The sequence below is a fragment of the Leuresthes tenuis genome, unplaced genomic scaffold (assembly GCF_036924035.1).
Source record: "Leuresthes tenuis unplaced genomic scaffold, fLeuTen1.0.hap1 SCAF_19, whole genome shotgun sequence".
Lineage (NCBI taxonomy): Eukaryota > Metazoa > Chordata > Actinopteri > Atheriniformes > Atherinopsidae > Leuresthes > Leuresthes tenuis.
In genome coordinates, this window is record NW_027325373.1 from 12123049 (window position 1) to 12148769 (window position 25721).

General features: G+C 39.5%; 2 protein-coding genes across 2 annotated transcripts; both read right to left on the minus strand.

The window, feature by feature from the left end:
- Positions 1-1749: 1749 nt before the first annotated feature.
- Positions 1750-4960, minus strand: LOC140276938 (bone morphogenetic protein 10-like). Its single transcript, XM_072371799.1, has 2 exons — positions 4198-4960; positions 1750-3890 (listed from the first exon to the last, which is right to left on the minus strand). The coding sequence occupies exons 1-2, from the start codon at positions 4538-4540 to the stop codon at positions 2836-2838; spliced, it is 1398 nt and encodes a 465-aa protein (XP_072227900.1). The 5' UTR covers positions 4541-4960; the 3' UTR covers positions 1750-2835.
- Positions 4961-5363: 403 nt separating this feature from the next.
- Positions 5364-23569, minus strand: arvcfa (ARVCF delta catenin family member a). The gene is made up of 16 exons (XM_072372407.1): positions 23180-23569; positions 18963-19139; positions 17731-18329; positions 14029-14507; positions 13759-13945; positions 13554-13671; positions 13118-13289; positions 11970-11987; positions 11746-11817; positions 10719-10846; positions 9844-9994; positions 9566-9758; positions 9192-9303; positions 8816-8903; positions 6545-6621; positions 5364-6319 (listed from the first exon to the last, which is right to left on the minus strand). Exons 1-16 carry the CDS (start codon positions 23198-23200, stop codon positions 6227-6229), a joined length of 2685 nt encoding a protein of 894 aa, XP_072228508.1. The 5' UTR covers positions 23201-23569; the 3' UTR covers positions 5364-6226.
- Positions 23570-25721: the final 2152 nt, after the last annotated feature.

Consider the following 25721-nt stretch of genomic DNA (forward strand, 5'->3'; position numbering starts at 1 on the left):
GAACAACTATCAAAGAAAATCTAAACTGAAGAAGAATTCAAATTTTAAATTCAATGCAAAGGTTGGCGTCTTGTTTGGAACTGAAAGTTCCCATGTATCTTCTGTTGTGTGAACTGTGCCTGGTAGGTAGAGATGCCACAATGTGTTACAATAGTCAAGGGCTTAGGGAATGTGATTCCACAAAGTCCATGACAAAGACATGTCTGGAGTGTTCACCAGGCCTCCAAACTTCCCAAATATTAGTCTGATGGGATCTGTAGACATCTGGGAAAGCAAGCTGAAAACTCCTACCTCACAACCAGGGCTCAGATAATTTATCGCTAACCTCTGGGGATCAGACACAACAGGACACCCTCAGATGTTCTTTGTCCTTGCTGTGAATGGTCAGAGCTCTTTAGCATGATGAGGACCTGCACAATGTTAGGCAGGTGGTCAAAATGTTACAGCTGATTGGTGTATATGTGTTTTTAAATGCAGGGAAACCAGATTGAAGAACAGCCAAATAGGCTGGAAACCACCGGTTCACTCTTTAACAAAGTGTTTTACAATCCCAAATAATGACAGTAAAATGTCTCACTTCCAACATTTGATATGTTCTCTGTGTTCTTTTGTGAATAGCAAATGAGTTTTTAAGATTTTCTAATCATCATATTCTGTTTTTAATGAACATTTTACACAAGCACCCCAACTTTTTTTGCAATTGGGAGTTGTATCTTAAAAACCACTTTAGAGTGTGTGAAATTCACTGCTTAAAATCATAATCGTGCTCATCTTAAGAACATTGCCAAACAAAATTAAATTCAATAGTGTACAATATTTCTGGTTGACATGTATTGGACAAGAAGTATAAAACTCTAAAATGAAACAAAATACATTCATAAAGTATGAGTATGAGTATCTCAAAATTGCACTTAAGTACATCACTTGGGTAAATGTACTCTCTTACTCTCCACCACGTTTTTACAACAGTAACTGACATTACATTTAAGGAGAACCGTTTCGGATTTAGTAACATCTAGATGGGAAGTTGTAGATCAAAACTAAATAGATTTTTCGGCCTTAGAAAAACACAGCATAGTCTTATAAATCATAAACATCATATTGCATTTCAACAAATGGAGTCCTCTATTTAAGATCAAGTTTTCAAAAGTAGTGTTACTATTTTAAATGATTTTCCAGCATGCCTAAACTACACTACAGTTTAAAAGAAAATCACAGATCAGTAAGGCCCTGCACACTTGGCCCATTTCAATCTGCATGCTGAGTCACGATCCTATTAAGCTAGAAATCTCCACAGCATTATTCCATCATTATCTACTTCCGACTGTTAACAGCAGAAGCTAGGTGATGATGTGACGTGTTTTTCTTTTTTCCATTTACACCGTTGCCATGGCCATGATAAGGGCATACGCATGCCGGTGTTAAAAGGGAAGTGGGATGGCTCAGAGTGCACCAAGCAACCGGATGGTAGGATTGTCAATAGAAAATGTTGGCGCTGGAGACCAGGAATCTGACACCACCTTCTCACAAATGCTGCCACTTGGAGTGGCGTCTCACCCTGAGTGATGGTCTACAAGATTCCAGGCTCTGACACCTCTTTATCACTATGGCATGGAAGCGGGCAGAGAGAGGCTCGCTAGGCATGTGACGCTAGAGGGACGGGGATTAAGGTTGTTCATTGGAGAGTGATGTGAAAGCCTGACAATGACACAATGTGTAAAAGACGTCAAAGATTGCTCAATTAATGCATTTGTCTTCAGATGTTTATTCTTACAACCGTAGTAGCATTCATATTCACATGTGTGAGAAAAAAAGCAGGATATGAATGGCTTTTATATCGAAAGAATTCAAAGCAGCTGACAGCAACGTTTCCAAAGGGAAATTACATTTTCAGACAAGAGGCCCCGAGGATCCCCAAGACACCGTGAAAATCCTCTCCTGGTTGAAAGCCCTCGAAAACACATTTTCTGCAAGTTTGGCAAGCAAATAGCAGCCAAAATGTCACAGTCTTTAAATCATCTCAATAGCTCCAAGATGCCACAGGGCACAAACACAATTCACAAATTTGCGGTACATTCATCTCCTTCTAAAGCATTTTGGCAAGACTGTTATTTAATAACAAACAATGCTTTTCATACTAAAAAAAAAAGAAAAAAAGTTGTGCATATCATTTTGATAAAGTCATTCTATATGCAGATTTTGCTTGAATAATCACTTCAATTGGTAAAAGCCATTTGTGCAATAAACATAACTTGATCCATGTTCTGCATTATGAAACTCTGCTCTGAGTGTGCATCTTTTGTTCTTATGCAGGAACAAAAAGATGTATTACGTATCCATATGATTCCAAATGTTGCTAATGTCGGAGCTTCAAAGTTTAACCTTTCAATTCGTTGCTAACTCTCCTTTTCTTGAAAAGGAATTTGTCCCACAGTGTTCAGATCTTTGCTGTCCAAACTTTCTTGTTTCTTCATCTTATTCATTGTTGTGCTGAATGCATATGGTCTGTTACTTTCATGTAGAAGGAAATGTGGAACTTGCAAAATAATCTAAAACATAAAGATGGCAAATAATTATAATAAACCATGGCAGTGCTGTTTGAAAACCTTTGCAGCATTGCATTGAAGGGTTTCTTTTCAAAATCAACACAATACTCACTGATTTGCCTTTATACAATTGCAAATTTACATCATGTGTTCATCCCTAATTTACAACTAAGTCCACTGTATGAGATCTTAGATATTGTGGAAACAAATTGTGGAAACAAGCACATGAGAAGATAATAGATATATATATTTAGATCTTTATCTTTTCAGTCTTTATCTCTGAGTAATACTATCTACAGCCACACTCTGCTACCACCATTCCCTCATACTTGTGGTTGAAAGTGATCACCCCATTATCATGATAAAGGAGTGAGATTGGCTCCAATTTTGTGGGCACACAGCAGGCACGAGACGCTCTCTCAGGACTCTTGACACTCAGTCGCGTCTGTACTATGGCATGTCTGGTTGGTGATACCTCTGAAGTCAAAGGTGGGTTGCACACACCGTTGCACTTGTATGCTTCATACCCAAGAGGCTGGATGATCCATTTATCCCATCCAATGTCTTTGAAATCCACAAAGAGAGGTGTCCTCCTGCATGACTCACTCTTAACATTGCGACGGATTCGAGGAGGTGTGTCATAGATAAGGTTGGACTGCAGCTGCTGTACAGACAGTTCATCCTGCTCATCATGGCTAGCATGTCCAGAGTTGTGATTTACATCCCCCCAGAAAGGTTGTTGGCTCCTTTCCATGCTCTCAGGAAGATCATTCTCATGTTTCATCATCTGATTCAGCTCTTGTCTGTCCTGTTTGTGGTCTTTACTCTGATCATCTGAGAAAACAATCATCACTGCGTTGTGTTTCCCCTCCAAGCTCCTGTCAATATCAATCTCAACCAAACTTTGGCCCTCCTCTGTGGCCTCGTGTGTGGCCCCTTCCTCCTCTGACCCCAGACTTGCAATGTGAACTTGCAGTCGATGAGTTCCGCACCCTGACTTCCGCCAGATTTTAACCACATGGGTGAGGTCAAACGAAACCCAGTTGTTATCTTTGGCATGGATATGCTTTGTCACCAGTTCCTCCAAATCCTTCATCTCCACCACCTCTTCTTTATCCCTCCCTCTGCCTTCTTTCCCCACCTCTTTTGTCCAAACAACACCCTCGTGTATCTTGTAGATAGTCACCTTGCAGTCAAAGCCAGCGTACGGTCTTTGGGCCTTCCGCACCAAAGTGAACAGACGAAGCTCAGCTAAAGTTATGTGTTCATGGTGGGGCATGGAAATATTGAACAGCAGGGGATGTATCCTTACACCATTGGCTTTTATACCAGAGGGGGAGGAATCTGAAATCAAAATACCAGAAAGGGTTTCTCAGTATTTCTTATGTGAGTTTCTGTAGTCAGAATTCAAGTCAAATTTACTCTAAAACCCCAAAATGTCCCCTTATTAAAATGTTTTGTTATTTTATTTATATAATTTGTAAATTAGTAAGAACACCAATGAGCAACTCCACATTTACAGTATCACTTTGATCAATCAAAGTTGTCAAACATAATCTCAGCAAGAACAAATATGAATATTTAAACATGAAGCACAAATTTATAAAAAAAAAAATGAAATGATGATGTTATTTAAAAAAGAAGTTTGTACCTTCATTCTTGAAACCACGCACAATGTTTGCAGATGGCACAGCAGTGCGGTCATTGGCAAATCGGTTGTAGAGCTCCAACATGTACTCGGGCAGTGGCTCTTTATGGGCAGTGAGGGGCCTGGTCTGGGGCCTCAGCCTAGTGAGGTTCAACGTGGACAGAAATTGGTTCAGAAAGTCCTGTGCACCAAGGAGCGGACTGTCTCCCAGATCCACACCAAGAGATGTCCGGTGGTGGCTCTCACCAGGCTGGATTGAACTGCTCCAACTCAAACCCATCAAAACCAGTAGCATGGCATTGAGAGAGTGGACAAACCCAAGGTTGGAGAAAACTAGGACGGTCATGGCTGAGCAGAGGAAAGATTTATATCCAAAGGCTGAGCATCAGATAAGAAGATGTGGATCTCTTGAAGATACCTGCAGAGTCTCTTTCATTAAAGGACAACAGGTTGCTATTGGGACCAAAGGGAAAACTGCTTTGCCCTTGTTGATCCTGCAGTTTGGTTCTGAGGGCAGGGCTGCGTTGTCCAATGTGCTGTGCTGACATGTTTGGAGATGTCACTAAGGCCCTGCTCTGCCCTCCTCTCTCTCACCACACCAGGGACTTATGGCTATCCATAAAGACCTCTGATATTTCCTCATTTTGATACGGGCCTTCCTTCCGGATAAACACTGGTCTTGCAATTACTTTAGATAGATATGGCTCTTGATTAACGCCTCACAATGAAATCAAAAGATGGAGCCTGATTAACTATTGTGCAGATATAGAATAATTACACTCGAGTCAAACAAAAATTAATTGTCTGCTGCCTTTTTGTCTGATGTAGTAAATCAATTATCATTTAATAGAATTATTAATTCATGTTTTTTCATTTCCACAAGAGGCCACTGTAGACTCAGAGTCATCTGTGTTCCCTCATCTCGAATTATATCGAACTTTTCATTTTGGGGTAAAGAGGCTGATCTGTGAGCACAGATACATCACAAGAAACTCATGTTGCTTAGAGAAATCTTAAAAGAATTCCCACAAAAGCCTATAAGATCCACTCAGCTGAACCTAATTCAAAAGAGGCTCCATTAAAGCCGGTCCAGAACACATTGTTTAACTGGCCACTGTGTGATTTTAATCTAGGAGGTGCACACTGATAAAACAGAAGAGAACATCAACATCAGTCTGGATATAAAAAGAAAATACAAATAAAAATGAGAAACTAAGCACAGCATTTATTTTCATTAAACATTGCAATGCAAAAAGGACCACTGCAAAGCAGAGCTGTATCACTTACTGGTATTGGTTAATACACATAAATAACTCTTAATAATAACATGGGTATTACTATAAATGTTACAATATAAATGCCTTCATTTGGAATATTAACAGTCCTTTGTTACACATGTACAATCCCATTTTGCCTATCATGAAACAAATGCAATAGAGACTTCTAGAGAGTATGAATGACCCAACAGTTTTCTCTTACTTAACAAGATTAAATGTAGTTCTAAATTATTTGGGTGGTTACGGCAATAGTAGCCCTAGTAGTCCTAAGTGTATCAGACACTGAACAAGAATATTTCAAGAATTATTTTAGATCAGAATCAGTCTTCATCCTTGAACCATGGGGGTGGACAACAAAAAATCCACATGCCATTATAGGCCTTACTAGCTTGACAAACTAGAAGTATACCTTAGATAAGCAGTAAAATTCTAATTAGTCATATATTCTTTGGAGTCAAGTTTCACCACGGTTTGCATATTTGGGTTATTTCAGTTATCACGTGTAATCAGTCATGTGTTCAGATTTACAGTATGTCACCCTAAATGATAAATCTATAAAGTCTACTGTCAAATAATCTCCATAGTAAATACTTGTAAATGTTTGGTACATTAAGTCCTGTAAACAAAGAAGAATTCCTTTTCAACTGACTGTTTGTTTGTCTGTACAAGATTGATCAGATGGCACATATCAGCATTTCACCAACGGAAAGTGTCTCAACAGGATTCAACTGGCTGGACTGGATGTGTTGTTACATTTATACCCAGGAGTCCAGTGGTGGAGGTTTGTTATCCATGAGGCCCACTGCAGGCCTGCCAGCTCTGATGAAGTGTTTTCTTTCGCTTATCGCCTGTGTCAGGGAACACAGACAGCGTAAGTCAATTAGCATGAGAGGCACAAAACCCAAGGAAGAAATGATGAAAAACAAAATCCCGCAGCCAAACTCTTCAACTCTAGTCCAACATATAAAGATACAATTACATAAGATACAGTGATGGAAAACAAATTTTGTCACTAAGTATTTTAGAAATTTGGAAATGATAAAGAAATTCATTGAATTCAAAAGAATGATTACCTGGAGATTGTCTCTTTCAACAACAGGCCCCTTTCCATCTCCAACTCTATCATTTGGCTCTAAGGAGGAATATACATCTGCAAAGGAAAATAATACTAAAATTAGCAGATGATGATGCAGAAAACTCAAAAGAAACACTCCTAAATCATTAGTGTATCAAATTGTATCATCATAGGCAGCTTTACAGCGACACAATCTTGTAAATGAGTCTATAATTTCATTATCATGGCATTGTTAGCTGCAACAATTTCATATTACTGAAAGTTTCACACTGTTATATAAACAGTGGATACAGTGTATACATTTACTCGGTCATAATTTTGACACTACAACATATCGATGTCTTTTATTCATCATTCATATATGTTCCATACTTGCCTCATTCTACTTAGGATTGCATGGGGTAGGGGGGAGTTCCTTGTTGCCATTGGGCAACAAGCAGGGTAAACCCCGAACAGCTCGTTAGTCAATCACAGACACAAACACCAACAACCATATACACTCACCCACCTTCCAAAGGCTCAACTTAGAATCATCAATTAACCGAACATGAAATGCTTCAGCCAAAATCTGAAACCACCTTTCAGTGAGGCGACAGAGCTAACCACCGCGCCACTCTACAGTTTCCAGAGAGAGAGGACATGTGGCTTGTTGTGCAGGCTTGAAACAATAAAAAATCAGCAGCTGCCTCCAACTCCAACACTTTCCAGGAGGGAGCTTTTAAAGATTCTTTTAAACGTGAAACATTTTAGACAGAATGTGACAGAGGGGCTATACATGTCTATACCAACACAGAAATTGAATCGTCTTAATTCAGTTGCATTAGCTGTATAAGTCGTATTTACATCTCTGACTGGTACAAATATTGCAAGGTCTGTGGTGTTACCTAAGTTCGTACCCACAGGTTTCATGCAGACACAATTCTGTATAACACCATCGCTGTCAACAAGAGTGAAGTGACAAATTTAATGCTGCCAGAGAGAGCAGCGCTTGCTTCACCTTTGTCAGCTAAAAGCTGCCTTGTTCAGTATAATTTGAACATCACATTCAACATTCATTTGAACCTTTTAAAGTCTGCACTTATTTAGCACTTTAGCTTTACATACCTTAACCCAGTTTTAGAGATGGTTTAGGTATGTTCACTTCCACTAATCTTTGATAAGACAGAGTATAGTCAGTGAAAAATGTGCTCTACCAAATGGTAGAGCAGAAAGTTAAAGGGTTAAAGGGCTGAACATAGATCTCTGTGTGCTCTCAGTTGGTGCCTCGCAAACACACATTTACATGTTATGCTGTTTTACTGCCATTTGGGGCAATCTCATGTGAAAAAGTCCAAGCTGTGGGTTGCTCTTGGTTGTCTCAGGGCTGTTGTTGTTCCGATGGCTTCCTTTGACTACAATAGAAGTCATAGTGGACAAAGATATGCTAAGTGGTGGAGTGAAACTTAGTGGTTCTTAGTGAAGATTGTTCAGTGCAACAGTTGCCTGTTCTTTTCATATTCTTTAATATTTATGTTTTTTTCCACTTTGCCCTTTTTGTTGTAAAATCAGTTGTTAGCCCCTTGAACTAACTTTCAACCAGACAACATTTAATTCAATGTATAACGTCATCTCCGGGGCCAAAGCATTGTTACTTATTATGTGAACTTCACGTCTGTCTGTCTGCATTGAAAAATCTAAATATGAACGATACCTTTGTGAAGGTGTAAAACAGCTATAACGTATCTATGCACAGTTTATCTTAATATGTAATATAAAGCTTCAAAAGAGCACTTTAATTGATCTAAACTGAAACAGTAGAGACACAAGCTGACTGGAGAAACAAAGTTCAAACCCGGGAATAGCACTATTTTTCCTTCAAAGGGTGTTTAAGTCTTGTTCATGACAAAGATGGCAGGCTAGAGGTCGCCCTCAGTGTGGGGAGGTGGGTACCATTTATGAAAAATATTCAAATGAAATGAGATTGGTGATGCTTCAGCCTGCTCTGCTCTAGGAGAGATTGTTCAGGCCAAGTCTAAGGCCAAGTCACTGTCCTTATGTAATACAAGTCTATGGACTAATAACCTTAGCAGCACATCATCGGTCTAAGGATATGACTCAGACGAATACGGCCTGAGACTAAAAATACTGATAAGTTTGTCTATGACTTGATGTTAGAATCTTCAGTGTATCGAGAAGCCTTTAGTGTTCCCAACACTAGTGGAGACATCCTATATCTAGATGATAACTAAATAACTCTTAACTGAAGGAAGGCATGCAACAATTTTCTGACCTTGGTTTTTGTCCATGAGAGGTAAGGTGATGTCATCACTGCTTTGCTTACCACTCTTGGTTTTTTTAATCGTTCCAGAAGTTGTAGGCTTCAAAAGAAAAAGAAACAGAAACTTTTACCTATGAGCATCAACACACCGTTTGTTTTTCATTATGTTTTGGTTCTGGTGAGTACACTCAAAGATATCAATCCATATTACACCGTGGATATGGGGCATCTTGTGTCTTGGTGCTCAGAGGCTTACTGCACACATGATTTTCTGAGCTCAGATCAAGCCCAAACACCCCACATCAACTTTTCTCTTCCTGAACAAGCATAAATTTTGCACTTAAAGTTGCTCTGGGTTTTTTCAATACCAAGAAATGAAAGAAAATACCTTAAAGTGGCTCTTGGTCCAACCTGCTTTGCTGAGCGTGTTTCTCAGCTCCTTGTAAGCCCATATTGTCTGAAGTACATGGGAAGCTGCCTTGGTCTCCCGAGCAGATTGACTGATAACAAACCATTGTTGTGACATTGTGTTAAACAACAGAACAGATTTAATGCTCATAATGTCATGAGACAACACATTAAGACTGTGACATTACTATAAGCAGATATTAGGTAGTCTGATTATCCAGTCGTTTTTAAAAATGTTACACATGCCAATAACATTTAATCAATTTAGCTTTTTCGTTTTCAGTTTAGTTTGGAATCAGAACAATCTCTAAAATGCAAGTAAAGGAACAAAGCTCATCATTTATTCCGAGGCACCTTGACTTATTGATTGCCACGAGTTTCTGCACAGCATGACCCTGTATGAGCACTCGAGCATTCTCTGGGTTATCTGTGATGATCTCATGAATTGTGTTCAGAATGGACACCACTGTATCTCCATCGAGGTTCTTTGCTGGGTGCTGCTGCCCACATGGCAGATTACCTATGAGGTCCCTCAGAGCATAGCTCCCTGTGTCAACAGACAAGCAGACATAGAAGAGTTACTCTGAACCTGCAGAGCTACTTGAATGAAGGCTGCAGTTCTATGACAGTACCAATTAAATCTTTATTCCTTCTGTCAATGGCCAGGTTCCGAAGAGCAATGGCCACAGCTCGCACAACTTTGTCCACATCTGAGCGCAGCAGCTCCACCAGGATAGGAAGCCCTTTCTCTTTTCTGATAGTTGCCCGAATATAGCTGGACCACTACAAGTGGAAACAAAAAAGTGTTTGTGAGCTAATGTGTTTTGACTTGTCTTGACTACATTTTTTCAGTTATATCAACATATATTATCACAATTATGTCATAACCCAGATATACAATTTCATAAGCTCTCTTTAAACACAAGATTTCACAGCTGAAAGATATGGTAGGCCCTTTAATCTGAGAACAGCCTTTGTCTTAAATGATAGCAACATTTTTGACTCAGGACATAATTTAGAAGACATATGGAGCCTCTCACAGGGAAATTCAGTAGAAGCTAGTTATTTTTGACCATGTAGGCTGATGACAAGGTCACTGTCCTTATGCAATAAGTTGATTAATGATGGTGCTTCAAAGACAAAACCAACCAGCTGAGAAAAAAGAAAAGCCTTAGGCATGCATCCCCTCAAATGCAAGCCCATAGAAGTTGTCTTGTTTGACCTTATACCATGCTGGCTGATTTACACTGAATTCACTTATAGTGCTTCGTTATGGTACAACTCTATCTGCACCACAGACAAGACATTAACAAATAATGACAGCAGCTGTGGGGATCTCACTTTGATAATTCTCAGCTGTAAGCTCTACAATCAAATAGAACCGATTTTATGCACAAGGTATAAGCAAGGGTCACTTAATATGAATTGGAATTTTCATGCATTCTTTACAATATCGCCCCTGTAGTCTGAGCAGGGGAAGTAACTTGGAACTCCTCCTTGTACTCACAGCCCAATGTCCCGCAGCGAGGTTCTGCAGCGCTCCAGCAGCTGCCTCCAGAGTGTTGCTGTTGTGACTGCATGTAAGAAGAGAGAGGTAGAGCCTCACCACTTCTGGCTGGTACAGCAGCTCCAAGCCTTGAACAGGAAAGCAGAGGGATATGATCATCTAAAAACATAATAAGCTGTGTCATTTTCAGTGTAATTAACTATTAGCTTTCAAGACAACAAATTCATTTTTTGAATGCAAATGTATTTATAAGATACAAAATTATCGGAGTCACTTTAAGTTAGTGGGTTGGTAGGTTGGTCAGTTTTTTTTCTTTTTCTTTTGGCGCTGAGCCAGTGGAGGTTGCTGGATGGCTGACAAGTATCATAAGGCTGACCCTGAACCATAACATGATTGTCATTCTGATTTGCATTCACTGGCTGCAGTGTGGGAGGCATAAGCTAAGCTCTGATCTATTTTCCAGTGGCAGCCAGAGATTCACAGTATTCAGGCCTGCAGTAGTACTGTGATTTTTTTCCCCCTTCAGTTTCTTTGTTCACACAGCATGCAAAGCCGAGTTTAAAAATAAACGAGAGAACATTAGAAGAGTAGACATTCTGCAAAGGTACCAAATAAAAGCGTGTGTATTCTATGGGACATGCAGTGTTTTGAGGAAATGCTTGTATCAGTCCTAAATTGCCATCGTCCTCCAGGTACTGCAGGATAAAATGTTATCTGTCTTTTAGTTGATGGGCCATTTCGCTTTTGTAATGAAAGTGTCCTGAAGTGGTGCAGGTGCTGGTGTGTGGTGTTGCATTTAAATGACTTCTCTTCCAGGCCATGCCAATGTCATGCTTTACAGCAAACAGCCTAACACAGAGAGCAGGTACTGTGCTGACATTTGATAATGATACATGATTGGCATTCTGTTTACATGTAATCTATAGTAACAAGTCGAATAAAAAGCTTGTGTTTTGCATGCTGCAGTATTTGTGTTGAATGTAAAATGCAGTGTGAGGCTGATGTGAAAATGTTTTCAAAGATGTACCTTTAATTAGCTCTGTACGTTTTGGTAAATCCAATGTACTGTATTTTCTGTCCATAAATCCATTTTTCCAACCTGTGCATCACAGATACACACACGTGCACACAAACACAAACACCAGTTTTCATTTTATCAATACACAAATAGACAATATCATCAAATTCACTGCAGAGGCTAATCACAATATCACTTGTTTGAAAATATTCAGGATTAATGAGCTGACTGACCTTGACTGAACCACTCTTCTGTTGTATATGGATTGGTAGGAAAAGAAGAAAGAGCAGTGTCAGAGATTATGTTATCCTGTATAAGGACAAAGCAGCAGAAAACACACATCCTCAAAGTGGCGACTAGCTCAATGTTTGGCTTTGTTCTGTAGCTTTGTTTAAAGCCATGAAACTTTACATCACCATTAAATCTTATGTCATTGTTACTCCATTACGTCGCTATTTTCTGCACAAACTGTTGCAGTTTATCTATAAATCATAATTTAAACAGTTACTTATTTTCAATGACTTATTCAATAAATTAGTTAAACAACCATGTCTGGTTTGTAATAATTTTCAGACCTGCTTTAATTGTTACTCAGTTGCATGGTGTATAAATTCCATAACAGGTGGAACCATATACAAGACAGCTTTTATATATTTGAAACCTGGCATTCCTCCAGCAGAGCAAAATCTATCGCCAGCTCCATCGTGTGAAGGGATTTGAAATATTCAGCCTCTCAGCTGCATAAAAGCCAAAATAAGAGATGTGAGTCCTGAATGCGCAAAGCAAAGACATGCCAACAGCAAATGAAAACTTTCAAACTGAGAAAAGAGTTTCTGATTATCAAACTGTAAAGTGGATCTGTTTCATGGTTTAAGATGCAAAATGGCCGTTTCCTAAGTTTTCACAAAAAAAAGAAAACATCCTTAAATTCAGTCAGTCTCAGCTCCACTGTTGAATAGCCATGGTCTGAAGTGGAAGAAAAAAAACACATTGAAGAATTTATAAATATAACAAGTGTGCCTAAAAATTACAAAGAATTGACTAAACTGTTTAATAGAGAGAAAACAGTCTCAATTACAACTGAAATCTCTCTTAAGTGAGCATGCCCCCAGTGTCTCAAAGCAAAGAACGCTGCTCATTTTCCTATCATTTTAAAACCTTATTTTATATGCCTATGTCAATGTTTTTCATCAATCATAATTTACTGTATTCTTGATAATTTTTTTCTGTGATGTGATAAACTAATGAATATTCATGTATGCTTTAATCAGATCTTAATTTTGAGCATAAAAACCTTGTAATATCAAGAAATACAGAAAATACACCATAATGCAAGAAATAGCAAACCAACATTTGTGAAATACGAGAAAAGTCTACCAACCTTTTGGTTTTTTCCCTGTAAAACTCTCAGGCTCCTCCTTCTTCTTCTTCTGATGCCCCACTGATTTCATCAGATTACCAGTGTGGGGTTCCTGAAATCGCTCAACTCCTGGTATTTCTTTGTGAACATGATAGGACAGGTTTCGAAGAATGCAGACGCAATTTTCCACCGACTAAATTGGGAGCAATGGCAGAACATTTCAATCAAAGATGTTGTCCAGAAAGTAACACATGCTGAAAACATTCTCACTTTGAGACTCTGGAGAACAATATCCAAACTTTAATTACTTGCATTTATTGTTGGAATCTGATTTTTTTATTTTTTTATGAATCAAATTAATCTGTGATTAAATTTGTACACATAATGGCTTTAATGTACAATACAATTATTCATAATAACTACATCCCAATGATATTTTTCTGATGACTTAAGCAACCTTATTGTCACTGTCCTTGTTGATGACCGCTGACTGCAGGGCATGAAGGAGTGCGGCAACCAACCCATCACACTCCCTCAATCTCTGTCGAGCCTCTGCCCCATCTGAACTTACATTCCTGCAGAAACAACTCTGTCAGCAAAGCTGCACAAACTCCAAAGCTTTTGTCATTCTTTTTTTGATTCATGACAGCAGCCACAGTTACCTTAGGCATCCAGAGGTGTTCTTAAAGACGATGGTCCACTCTGCACTCTGCAGTTTGGAGGCATCCGCCGAGTGTCTCCTCCTCCAGCCTGAGTGTGGGATGATGATTTCATCAGTCAGTGTTTGAAGTCCCTGGTTGATGACTGTCATCTTGAGTGGCTCATGTGATGAGAGGTTCCACAGAGTACCTTCAGTGCATACAGAAGAAAGTTGTAGAAACAACTTGAAAAGTTGCAGGCTATCGTTCTTGTGCTAAACAGTTCTGCTGTACCTGTGACTAACTCTTTGACCTCCATGCTGCTCGACTTCCTAAGCAGTCTAACTAAAGCTTGGATGCCATCACAGTTCTTAATGGCCATTTTGTTGTTGTGGTCTTTTCCATAAGATATGTTGCGCAAAGCACCACAGGCCTTGCGATGGACTTCAGCTTTAGGATGGTCCAACAATTCCACCAAGATCGGCACCCCATTCAATTGGCGGACCTCCTGCTTTATTCGGTCATTCTCATAACACAGGTGCTGCAAATAAGCTGCGGCATTGGACTTGACAGGGTCCATTGGATGGCTAAGCATCGAGATCACCTCATGCAGGTTGGGGTCTCTCCAGCGTGGGTCTCTTCGGATGCTGTCCAGGCTTACCATGCTGCTGCGTTTGTGGGGCATCTGCAGGGTCTGTGCTCGGCACATGGCCTGAAAGAAAGGATTCAGGTTCCCTTCCAGCTGGGCCATGAAGGCATCATCATAGCCACTCCTGCAGAGATATGGGTAGTCGTGTGTATTGTACATGTACAAATTACATCAGTAGAAAAAATATATTTTAGATATGATATATAATTTGATCAGCATTTTGAGAAACGTATTGTAAATTGAAACAATGATCCTGTCTTAACCAGGTCATAAAATTAGGTAACTACAACCTAAGATGAACAACCACATAGGAATTATCGCATCATCTATTTAATTTCATCATCTATTTAACAAAAACTCTGAAAACTGTGAAAAACTAAGTACACGCTTACTGTTTCCATAGGAATTAAGAGTGTAAGTTGCAGGTGTTGCTGATCAAATGCACTTGATTAATTGATCATCAGCAAGTGTAAGCATGTCTATAAAAGCAGAGGTTTTGGCATTTTGTTGGTCCAGAGCATTCAGGTGTGTGTTAACACAATGCCAACTATAAATTATCTCAGAGAAGCAATGGTTGCTGCCCATTAATCTGGGAAGGGTTATAAGGTATATTCCTATCAAATTGGAGTCCATCAGGCTGCCATTAGAAATATTATTCATCAGTGAAAAACATTCAAAACAGTTGGAAATCTTCTCAGAAGTTGATGTCCCAACGAAGTTCACCCCAACTTCAGACCATGCAATGCTCAGAGAAACTGCAAAACACTCAAAGAGCTACATCTTAGAGTCTACAGGCCTATCAACTAGTTAGTTGGATATAAACTATGAACAAATATAGCTTGCTTGGATGGGTTGCAAGAGAAAGGTTCTTCTCTTTAAAAAGAACATGATAGCAGGGCTTCGGTTTGAAAAAGTTGCATCTGAACAAACCATAAGGCTCTTATGAAAAAGTATTTTGGATGAATGAGACCAACGTGAAAACGTTTGGTGGTGAAGGTGACTTGATTTGGGCTTGTTTTGCAGCTACAGGATCTGCAAGGTGCCCAGGTAATCACTGAGTCGTCCATGAACGCCTCTGTATCGAAAATGATCCCCGTCCAACAGCTAAAGCTTGGCTGAAACTGTGTCATACAATATTACAATGATCCCAAGCATACCGACAAATCTACTTTAGAAGGGTAAATAAAAAAGGACAAGAATCAACGTGTTCTAATGACCCAGTCAAAGTCCAGGCCTCAATCTGATGGAAATACTATGGTGTGACCCTAATAAAGCTCTACATAAACGACTACCTGCAAACCGGAATAAACTGAAGCAGCATAAATAAGAGTGGGCTGAAGTCCTCTACACCGATGTCAGAGCCTCATACCATCAAGCAGAAAATGATTGCTTCTAGTTATTGCAGCCAAAGGTGGTTCTTCCAGCTACTGAATCATGGGATGTACTCAGTTTTTCATACACTGCTCCTGCATTTGTATTTGTATTTTTTGTTAAATGAATAATAATGAACATTCAGGTATTTAGTTAATGTTAAGAAGCAGTGAGGAACAGTTGATTTTTTTTTTTTATCATGTAAAACCTTAAGAGTCGAAAGAGAGGACACTTTCTTTTTCACATGACTGTTTATATACAGCGTATTGTTTTAACTGGCAGATTTGTTACCAGCCAAAAAAAAGGATTTTTATCCTCTGAGACTTTTGCAAGGTTTATTTTCAATCAGTGCTCAAAAAGTGTTAAAGCAGAAGCACTTTTATTTTAACACTTTAATTACATCTGCAATTAATTGCATGCTAGTATTTAATTTACTTTTCTATGCAGCGCTATCACTTGTTACAGAGTATTTTTGATGAACTGATTCTTATACTTAGGTGAGGGATTTGAGACTTTTCACTGGCTTACTCAGACAGACATGAGACATATCAATTTTCTCATCTAATTCACAACCAGAGCTATGAATACCAATCTGTTACTTTAACATTGGACATATAGAACGAATCAGTTTAAGCTGAATTTCTGTCTAGTCCACCTTCTAAAAACAGCTCTATCATTCCATATGAGCCACAGAAAAGATTCTGACAGGCAATAACAGTAGAGACCTCTTTTTTTTATCAATTTTGCAGGCTTCTGGATACCGGCTGTAACTTAACTCCTGTCTATCTGTCTTTCTATTATTCACGCTGACTCACAGGAACAGGGTGGTATCCTTAGGATGTCTGCGCAGCAGAGTTGTATGTTTTTATCATAGCATGTCTTCTGGGATTTAATTAGCTGTGATTATTCCGCACTGTTTCTGTAGCAATATGTGGCATTACATATTTCATGTTTCACCCTATTACAGACTTTTTTATGTTGACTATTGTTATTTAGGTATATCCTCATTTTAAAGAGCTTATATTTTGATAATTTAAAAGCTTAGGATTTCATTTTGGTGTCTACTTCTACAAGTTTACACAGATTCAAAACAAAATCATACATTTCAGCACAATGCAACGAAAATCTGACAACACTCGGGCAGGATTAACAGCTGCTTTAACACTTGATGGTTGGCGGGCCTGATGTTTGGAATTGTAGTGACAATCAGTCACACAGTCAGACACATAATTAGTGAGGAGATTTGATTCCCTGGTATCTCCACTGCTGCTTAAAGAGATTTCTTGAAGGACTATTGTCAATTTTTCACTACAAGCAACACTTGCAAAGCAAAACAACAGACCCAGAATTCAGTTTGGCAATGAAAGACGTCACCTCATTCAAAGTGAATGACAAACCAGACCGTTGACCTGAAATGTGTATGTGTGAGTCCTGCTTCACACTAAGCTGTGATGTAGATCTGCAGCACTGAAACAAAATAAATATTCTACCAAAAGTGCTTTAGATACTCTGTCTAAGAATCCCATCATGTTATGACATGCATAATAGAATCGAATGAGTTAAAATAGTGAAATATTGTTATCACAAGGTGCTAAACCTTAACTTTCCCTTTCTCTTATTTATCCACATAAATAACAGTCAGTGTAAATGTAAATGCTGGACTAAAATGTATATATTTGAATCAATCTGTGTAAAAAAAAAAATAGATCACACAGCCTAACATCAAGGCATTTGATCATATTTTGCCTTCATATTGTAATAATCTTAAAACTTGACCATTGTGTTGTGATGAAGATTAGTAAAATTCGCCTCCACTTTTTCTTTATGGAGAAACAACACACAAATATCACATAATCATTTGAAAACTCAAAGTGTCCAGTTTGAACTGTGTTATAGTCCATATCTCAGAGTATATCCATTTACCCAGCCTGATCTGGGGGGTCAGTAACATTTCATCTCATGCATCATTCTCTTACCTGGTTCTCGAGGGCTCCCTGAGGAGCTCCATGGTGGTAATTGGCCTAAACTGGTGGATTCCTCCAAGAGTTGGATAACTGGCAGCCGGGAGGTCAGTTTTCATGTCCAGAAGATTCTCTCTGTCCTCCTCTGTCTGGTTGCCAAGGCCAGTGGGGGTAAAGCTGTCCCTGAGGAAGGGTAAGGTGTAGTGAGCCCCAGGCTGGAAGTTTTTGGTTGGCAGGTAACCGTGGAGGGTGTAGCGTGAAAGGCTTCCATATCCTGCGCAGAGGTCACCCCCGATACCTCTGTAGGCATCAGGAATGGTGTACACTCTACTCTGGCTGTCTGTGTTCGCTGGATGAGTCTCTTCGGGCTCCAGCACCACCTGAGGTTTGGGAGTTGATGCGGTGGTGCTGCTGGCTGTGGTTGACATAACAGACTCAGAGGGCTCCGCGTTTGCGTTAGAAATAGGTTGCCCAGGGGAGGTGTTGTCTTGAACCTCTGGAGTTGATGTGAGATCAGGCGTATCTGATGTGTGGACATTCTCCTGCTGGAGCTCTGAGGTTTCTTGGGTCTCACTTGGGGCCTTTTCACCATCTTGTTCTGCGGCTTTGGACTCCTATAAGGATCGATGCACCACAACAGTTATCTGCAAAAGTTTACTTAGAAGCTTTGTCTCATAAATCTCATTTGTCTCAGTTATCTGGGCTCCTCTCTTTTTAAATGCCACTAAATTGGTTTGTTCACATTCAGAGCAGGACATATTTGGCTGGAATTGACTTGGAATTGACCAGGCATGTTTTCATTACATGCACCGCGTGTTTATCATTTCATTGAAACTCTTCAGTCCATCTCTTTTATTTTTGCAATGATCAATCATCATCCTCTCTAAACTTCACTGGCTTCATGAGCCTCTGATAAATAATGAATAATTCTTTCCAGCCCATAAATAATGAATTTCCCTTAGTTGAAAATTAGTTTATATTGGACTCTGATGAAACAACTTGAGGTCCAGCCACTGTTTAGAAGCAGAACAAATTGCAGGAAATTCAATTGTCTGGTGTGGTAAATTGATTTAGGTTTGAAATCCCTTGTAGCAGAGTTGAGAAACAAAATGTTTTCTTCAAATACACACAATATATATATACATAAATGAATCAGAACTAAATTACAGGTTTAAAGTGAACTGGCCTAAGCAGTCAACCAAAACCTTGATTAAGAAAATGCTGTAAGTCAGAAGGTGGTGATGAACCTCAGTGTCTGTCTGCTGTGGGGTGTCGGTTTCTGTGGAGCTTTCATTGGTCGAGGTCATCACTGAGGCGATGGAAGTGGGCGTGTCCAGTTCGTCAGGGCAAGTTGGGTTCTCCGGGGTTGCCTCTTTAGCCTCTTGGGACAGGGAGAGTGGAGGGGGCCCCTCCAAACTCTGCTCCTGAATAATACACATACACAGACTTTGATGAGGCCCTGTCACTGAGCTATGAAATTCAAGCATAATTTGTTTGTAATGTAGACACAGTTGCTTAGAATATAGACAAACAAAAAAGTGAATAAGTCAGCCTTGACGGAATAAGAATGCCACACTTAATGCTGTGTTCTGAGCAGAGTCAAAGCTAAGAGCTCCGCTCCGATATTTGATTAATATAATGTGACAGAGTTCAAGCAGTAAAATACACGCACTTATATTTAAATGAGATTGAGGTGAAAAACAACATTTTTTTTAACAACACAAAAACAACAAAGGCAAAAAAGAAGGAAAGAAGTCACCATTGCTCTGTAAACGGGCCCGTGCCCATGCAGGCAGGTGTGAACTATAAGTATATTTGAAGAATATGTGGTCTCTAGTGCTCGTGTGACCAACTGCATGTAAAGGAGAAAAATGGCATCCATGAGGAAGTTGTTTAGCCCTGACCATGATTGCTCTCTCACCCCAACGAGTAATTTTGATTTCTTATCCAAATCAAGTCACGTTATTTCATCAAGCCAACCAAAAAGTGAGGTTTGGTCATATCGTGTTGTGTTTACATGTAACCAAGTCAACCAGCAAAATTGCATCCATGGTGGAGATGGTTGTGCTGTTTGTTTGTTTTTCCCAACCATGATCTTTTTCTTACCCTGACCAAATAATACCTAATACCAAAATTCAACCAGGAAGAGACTAAAGGATTTTGATCAAGTGTGGCCATGATACTGACTAGTTTCTATCTCACGTCTCACAAAGGTCCACGCTTGAAAGCACAGGACTTGGCTTTTTAATGAGACTTTTGTGCTAATGTGGAATATGAGTGTATTCCATCCTGCCTTTTCTCGGTGTGGTACTTTCACAGGTGTGGCTAGGAGCTTTATAGAGGGGTATTAACAAACTACCAATATGACCGTTTCAGTTGAAGGACTTGTATGTGTTGTATCTCGGGCCACTGTACATATATACGGGCAATCAACAACATTTCCATTGCTTACAATGTCTAAATGAACAAAAGGAGTACACATGACTATAGAATATAGCAAAACCTCTTTGCATTCATCATACAACATTAAAGAACTGTGGACAAATACAAAGGATAAGAGATTAAATAAGCAGCTGTAGGGTCTCATATAATCTGTGATGATGCATTGAATACTTCAATCAGGTTACAATAACACAAAGTAGAAAATATTCTTGATATGTGAGAATAATCTAATATGCATGGTCAAAGTGGTTTCTTATGCACGTGCTCGCTGGAGTGTGCATTTAATTACTTCAGCCATTACAAGCAACCGAACAGAGGGCTGAATTCTTATTTCAATTGAATAATTATTTGCCTGCTTGAAATTGATTAAGATACCACCCAACTTTCACAGAGCTTATCAAAACTTTGGTTTTAATATCCAATAGGTAATTTCATCCTTTTGATTTGTATGATAACTGACAAGCAATATTTCACAAGGATGCTTTCACAGACCAAACAACAGAGAGAAAACAGAAGAGAAGAAACAAATAAATTCTGTTATATGTTTTCTGTATTCCTTTCCTAACCGTCATGTTCTTCATTAAACACAAGGGTGAAAGCAACGGTTTTTTTTTTTGATGTTTGTGTCTGCACCGGGCCTCTCAGGTACACTTTTGTAGGTTAACTCCACTGTTGGAAACATAACGCATAAAATATTTGTCTGGTTGTCTGCATCTCTGTCTGATAAAATGAGCACTGAACTTATTGGTAACTTTTGATGGAATCTGCAAGTTTTTCATATCCAAGAGACTGATGATCCTCATTGTGTTATGAAAACATATATAAACACGTTCCCGTGAATGAATGTGGCAGCATTGTAATGTGATTAGATGTTTTGTCAATCTGTTTACATTTACATGTAATTCACCACCATGGGCTCTCGAGTAAACAATCCAAATGCTGCTGCTCTTGTACAATATGTGGGTATCTCTGCAATTTACTCTTATTTACTTCAAGCAGAACTTAAATTTGCTCTCCCTTTCAACATGTGTTTAATTTGACAGACAGGATTAATTATTCAGCATCTTGATCTTAGAGAGTACCAGAGGCCATTTTCAACTGAATAGACTTTTTATACTGACTTTTTTCCAAGCTTAATGTGTCTACAAAAAAATGTACTTACTGCACCACTGATCTCAGTGAATAACTTGATGAAAGCAACCAATGAAAGCAACAGAACATAAATAAAGGGAGTCATTTCACTACACCGTTAATGGGTAATTTTAGTATTTGAAGTGCTTATCTATTATCTAAATCAATTTTCATTTTGAGAAATAGGACTCAATCTCCTCTTAAATGTGTCACTTATATGCAGAGAAACATTGTGCTGAAGGTTATGCTGCCAATGAAAAGCAGATAAATTGTTCAATCTCAGTAAATTCTCTCACAAATTCTAAAGCTAACCAAACCATAGCATGCTGTACAAAATAAAGCTGCAGTGAACGACTGCCTGAGTGTGGAGAGGCAGAGAGCTTCATTTTCAAACACCCCACTAAACACAAGAGCCCCTCATATCCATGTACAAAATGTGTCAGAGGAAAGAGGAGATGAAACGGTCACAATACTGGCAGGGGGGCTTGAACACCTTTGGGGGAGCTTGATTGGATTTTGTTCGGTGGAACTAAATGAACGTTTGGCCAAAAGACAGACGAGGCGCCACTGTCCTCTACAGACAGCTTGATTAAGGATTTGGAGGATGATAATAGGCTGGACATGGGCCTGTGTGCTGTCTCTGTCTGACTCAAGCTCCAGGGAAGACCAGGCCACTGCGAGTCAAAGCTCATTTGAATAACTCACTGCACCATCAGTGAGTGTGCTCACAGAGCCAAATAGGTCAAGATGATGTTTCTGAATCTGACTTGGCTTTCAGAAAAAGAAAAAGAAATCAAGAAGCAGTACATAGATGTAAGGTGAAGTGCTGCAGGAGACAGAATGACACAATTAGCATCTTGTTCTCGTCAACTTCCTGGTATCAAGGCCAGCTGCAGCTAGGGTATTATTTTAGGAGACACAGTCTGATCTAATGATGTGCAAGTTGAGATTTCGGTGACCAGCTCAAGGGCACATCAAGCAAAAGCCATGACTCAAACTCGTGACAAATCCATTAAAAAAAAAAAAATTGACTTGAAAAATGGGCCCTCTGGATGGAAATTGCATGAGTGATGCAAAGCTATTTTGGAGTGATCCAGCTAGAGCATAAATTGGGTTGAACAGACAGCTTGTCTTTATCAGACTTTAGGATTGAAACAGTGATGCCGCCACAGGATAATAAAACATGACATCAGCCCATTGGTGTCAGAAAACATTAGTCACAACTTTGTCACAACTCTTCTGCCTTCTACTATCTGTTGAATCAGCGGGGTTGATATTTTTAAGATGAGATTCAGGGAATGTGTGCACTGCAAATGGAAACTGCCCTGAAATGGTAGATGCAATGAAAGCCTTGTTTCCTGTGAAATTTTTTTTTAATAAATGTTATGCAATACATCATGCTTAACCTCAACACGCTGGGCTGCAAAAAAACTGCTTAGAATGACACTCCAGATGAAAAGGAAGGGAAATATTCTCAAAGTTTTCATTTCTTTTCCCCCCCGATTACACTCTGAACCTCAAATAGTTAAATGCTGCATGGTCAATTTTAATGCCTCACTGATACATCATGGCAATGCACTTATTCAGAGTCTGTGCAGCATTAACCCCTGAGATAGACAGTCTTTTCTTATAATGCAATCAAAGTTAAAATAGGATTTTCTATGCAACTGCATACACATACACGATAAAGATGTAAGCATCATGTCACCGTGCACACAAGGAGACCGCACCAGCCAGCAGTTAGAGGTAAGGGAGTGAAGCAGTTGATGCCTCCTTCATTCATCATGACAGAGGCAGAATGCAAAGCTGTGCAGTGTTATAGTTCTCTGCAGGAATACAAAAAAAAAAAAAACAGTACAGAGCAAATTGAGCCATTCCAACACACACTTACCTCTTTCACTTCAGCAGGCATTGCCAAGTCTTTTCTGCCTCCCCACAAATGATGACCAGGATGCGTCCCCGAGTGACACGTGTGTTTCTCTGCCTCTGCTGAATTTTTGCCTCCTTTTGAGCATGTGAGGCAGTTTCAAACACGAGCAGCCATCCTTCCTCTCTGCTCCCACCAACACACGTCCGCTCCTTCTCTCCCTCCCGCTCTCACACTCTCTGCCTCTATTTCTCCGTCTCTCACAAACACACACTAGACGCACCATGCACACATTTGCTCAACACAGACATATTCTCCCTCTCTCTCTCTCTCTCATAACTGCACTCCTCCTCTGATCTGTGCTGCAGTTAATGTGTGCGCTATTAGCAAGGTGCTGAATCAACTGTGAGATGCTGAGCCTGTGAATGGCTTAGGTGGGTGCAGAGCCCTGCAATCCCTGTGCTCCCATATTTTCTGGACACACTGGTGCACAGGCAGGGTACACACATGCACGCACACACACCATTCCCTGTGGGCACACAAGCAGATGCAGCTGGAGCATAGAGCAGCCCGCACTAGCACAGTCCTGTGTCACCCATGTGCAGCATATAAAGGAACGAGGGATGGGGGGACGAAGGGGTGGGGAAGGTGTATAGGCACCTCATGCAGCAGTGGGAAGAGAAACACTTCTGCTTTAGCTAAAGATTTGCTTTGCAAAGTGAGTTACACAAATCCCTTTTCACCACCCATCACTGTCCGCCCACAAACCCACTTCACACGGCACCTGCTCAATTCACTCTGTAAGAGTCAAAACAATGAGGAAATGTGTTGTAGATCCTTCCAGCACAGCTGAGGAACTGCTCCGCCTGTTTTAATAAAGGTCACCACATATTTGGATTTACCACCGAGTGGAATCACAGCTGATATAAAACGCAATCCAATTTGTGTATTTGGCTAAAAAATACAGGATTGTGATAAAATGACCCTTTAAAGTATGCTGTACCAAAGCACTTGCTTTGAGACTGCAGTAAGCCAAGTTAAAATGATTGCTATCACCGACTGAGCTCTGCTCTTAATCAGCTGTATTTCTTATTGATTTAAGAGAATCCCCCAATATTATTGATGGATCTAGGGGCATTTGAAAATTCTTACTTGCCTTTGTAGGAATTATTTTGTGTTGCTTCTTACAGTCTACACATTTTCAGTTTTGGAGCTCTCGTTTCATCCTCTTTTGTGACATCAGTCTTTCTTTTTCATTTGATCTAATCTCTCTATGGGCCATGAAAAATGACTTTAAATGTACACATCATTATGGTAGAGGGAAAAATTGGTAATTTGACACTTTAAAGAAAGTCTTTGTTCCACTAATCAAACGATCATCCATAATTAATCCTGAAATCATATAAAGAAAACATCTGACGTGTCCTTTTCAAAGCTAAATCAAAGCAACTTTCCTGTAACATAATTTTCATATTTAAAAGGTTCACTGACATGTGAAAACTAATCCATTTGATCCAGAAGTAGTTTCTGTGTTTCCCTGCGCTCACACTGTTCCATTTCTACATCCAAATGCTACACCAAATGGAAAATACCAACATTGAGTCTCTTGATGGTTTTTTTTGCCCAAATATAGTCAACAGAACAGCTTCAAAAACAGTTTTTTTCTTTCTTTGAGCTGTCAAAACGAACATTGAAACAGGTACAGAAATGGTTACAGCTGTTTTTTTGCCCTAAAATCAAGCTCTGTCAACAGCAGTATTGTGAGCATTTCTCACTACCTAAACCATTGTTGTTATTAAGCAGCCAGCAGATGACACAAGGCGCTGCTAATGGATTTTTAAAAAGCTCACCTGCCACCAGTCTGCACTTTAACAAACCTCTACTAACAATTCTTTTCTTCAACCCTTTTCTCCACGTTGTACATTTATCTAGGAATGAAAAAGTTTGGGCACCCCTGTGTTTTTTTCTATTACAAACAGTAAAGTTGTGAGAGTGAAATATGACCAGATTTCCAAACAGCATGATCATTTTGAGCAAGATTACTTTTGTTAAGGGAAAGAGTCTGAGACAAAACATTTGGTGAACACCCAGCATGTTCAGTAGCATTCCCCTTGACCTACTGCTCATGATGGCTTTTAGCAGCAGTAAAGTCTTTCAGTTGCTCTTTGGGGGATTTTCACCCACTCTTCCGGAAAAAATACTTCGATCCCTGAGAGATTTGCGGCGGGCATGCACTGCTCCCTGCTTTTGATAACAAAAAAAAAATAAAATCCACAGATATTTCCTTTGATCAGGAGACTGTGAGGACTGTCGGCTTGCATGTGGATATGGTTTAGGACATAAGTCACAATCTTTTCATCTTCTTTTTCCACTTGCTGCAAAACAAGCCCAAGCCATGATTGATCCACCCCTGTGCTTAACAGTTAGAGCTCTTTTCATTGATATCCTGCGCCATTTTTCTCCAAACATAATTTTGCTCATTGTGGCCAAAAGTTTATATTTCAGTTTTTTCTATCTACAAGACTAGTTTCCTGAATACATCTAGCGTGTTCAGATGTGAATTTGC

Coding starts and splice junctions, on each gene's coding strand:
- arvcfa (XM_072372407.1), bottom strand. CDS start 23,200: ATGCCTGCTGAAGTGAAAGAG. Junction 18,330..18,962: donor CACAGCAGACAGACACTGAG/GTTCATCACCAC, acceptor CGATCCTTATAG/GAGTCCAAAGCCGCAGAACA. Junction 13,946..14,028: donor GGTCAAAGAGTTAGTCACAG/GTACAGCAGAAC, acceptor TATGCACTGAAG/GTACTCTGTGGAACCTCTCA.
- LOC140276938 (XM_072371799.1), bottom strand. CDS start 4,540: ATGACCGTCCTAGTTTTCTCCAACCTTGGGTTTGTCCACTCTCTCAAT. Junction 3,891..4,197: donor GCGTGGTTTCAAGAATGAAG/GTACAAACTTCT, acceptor TTTTGATTTCAG/ATTCCTCCCCCTCTGGTATA.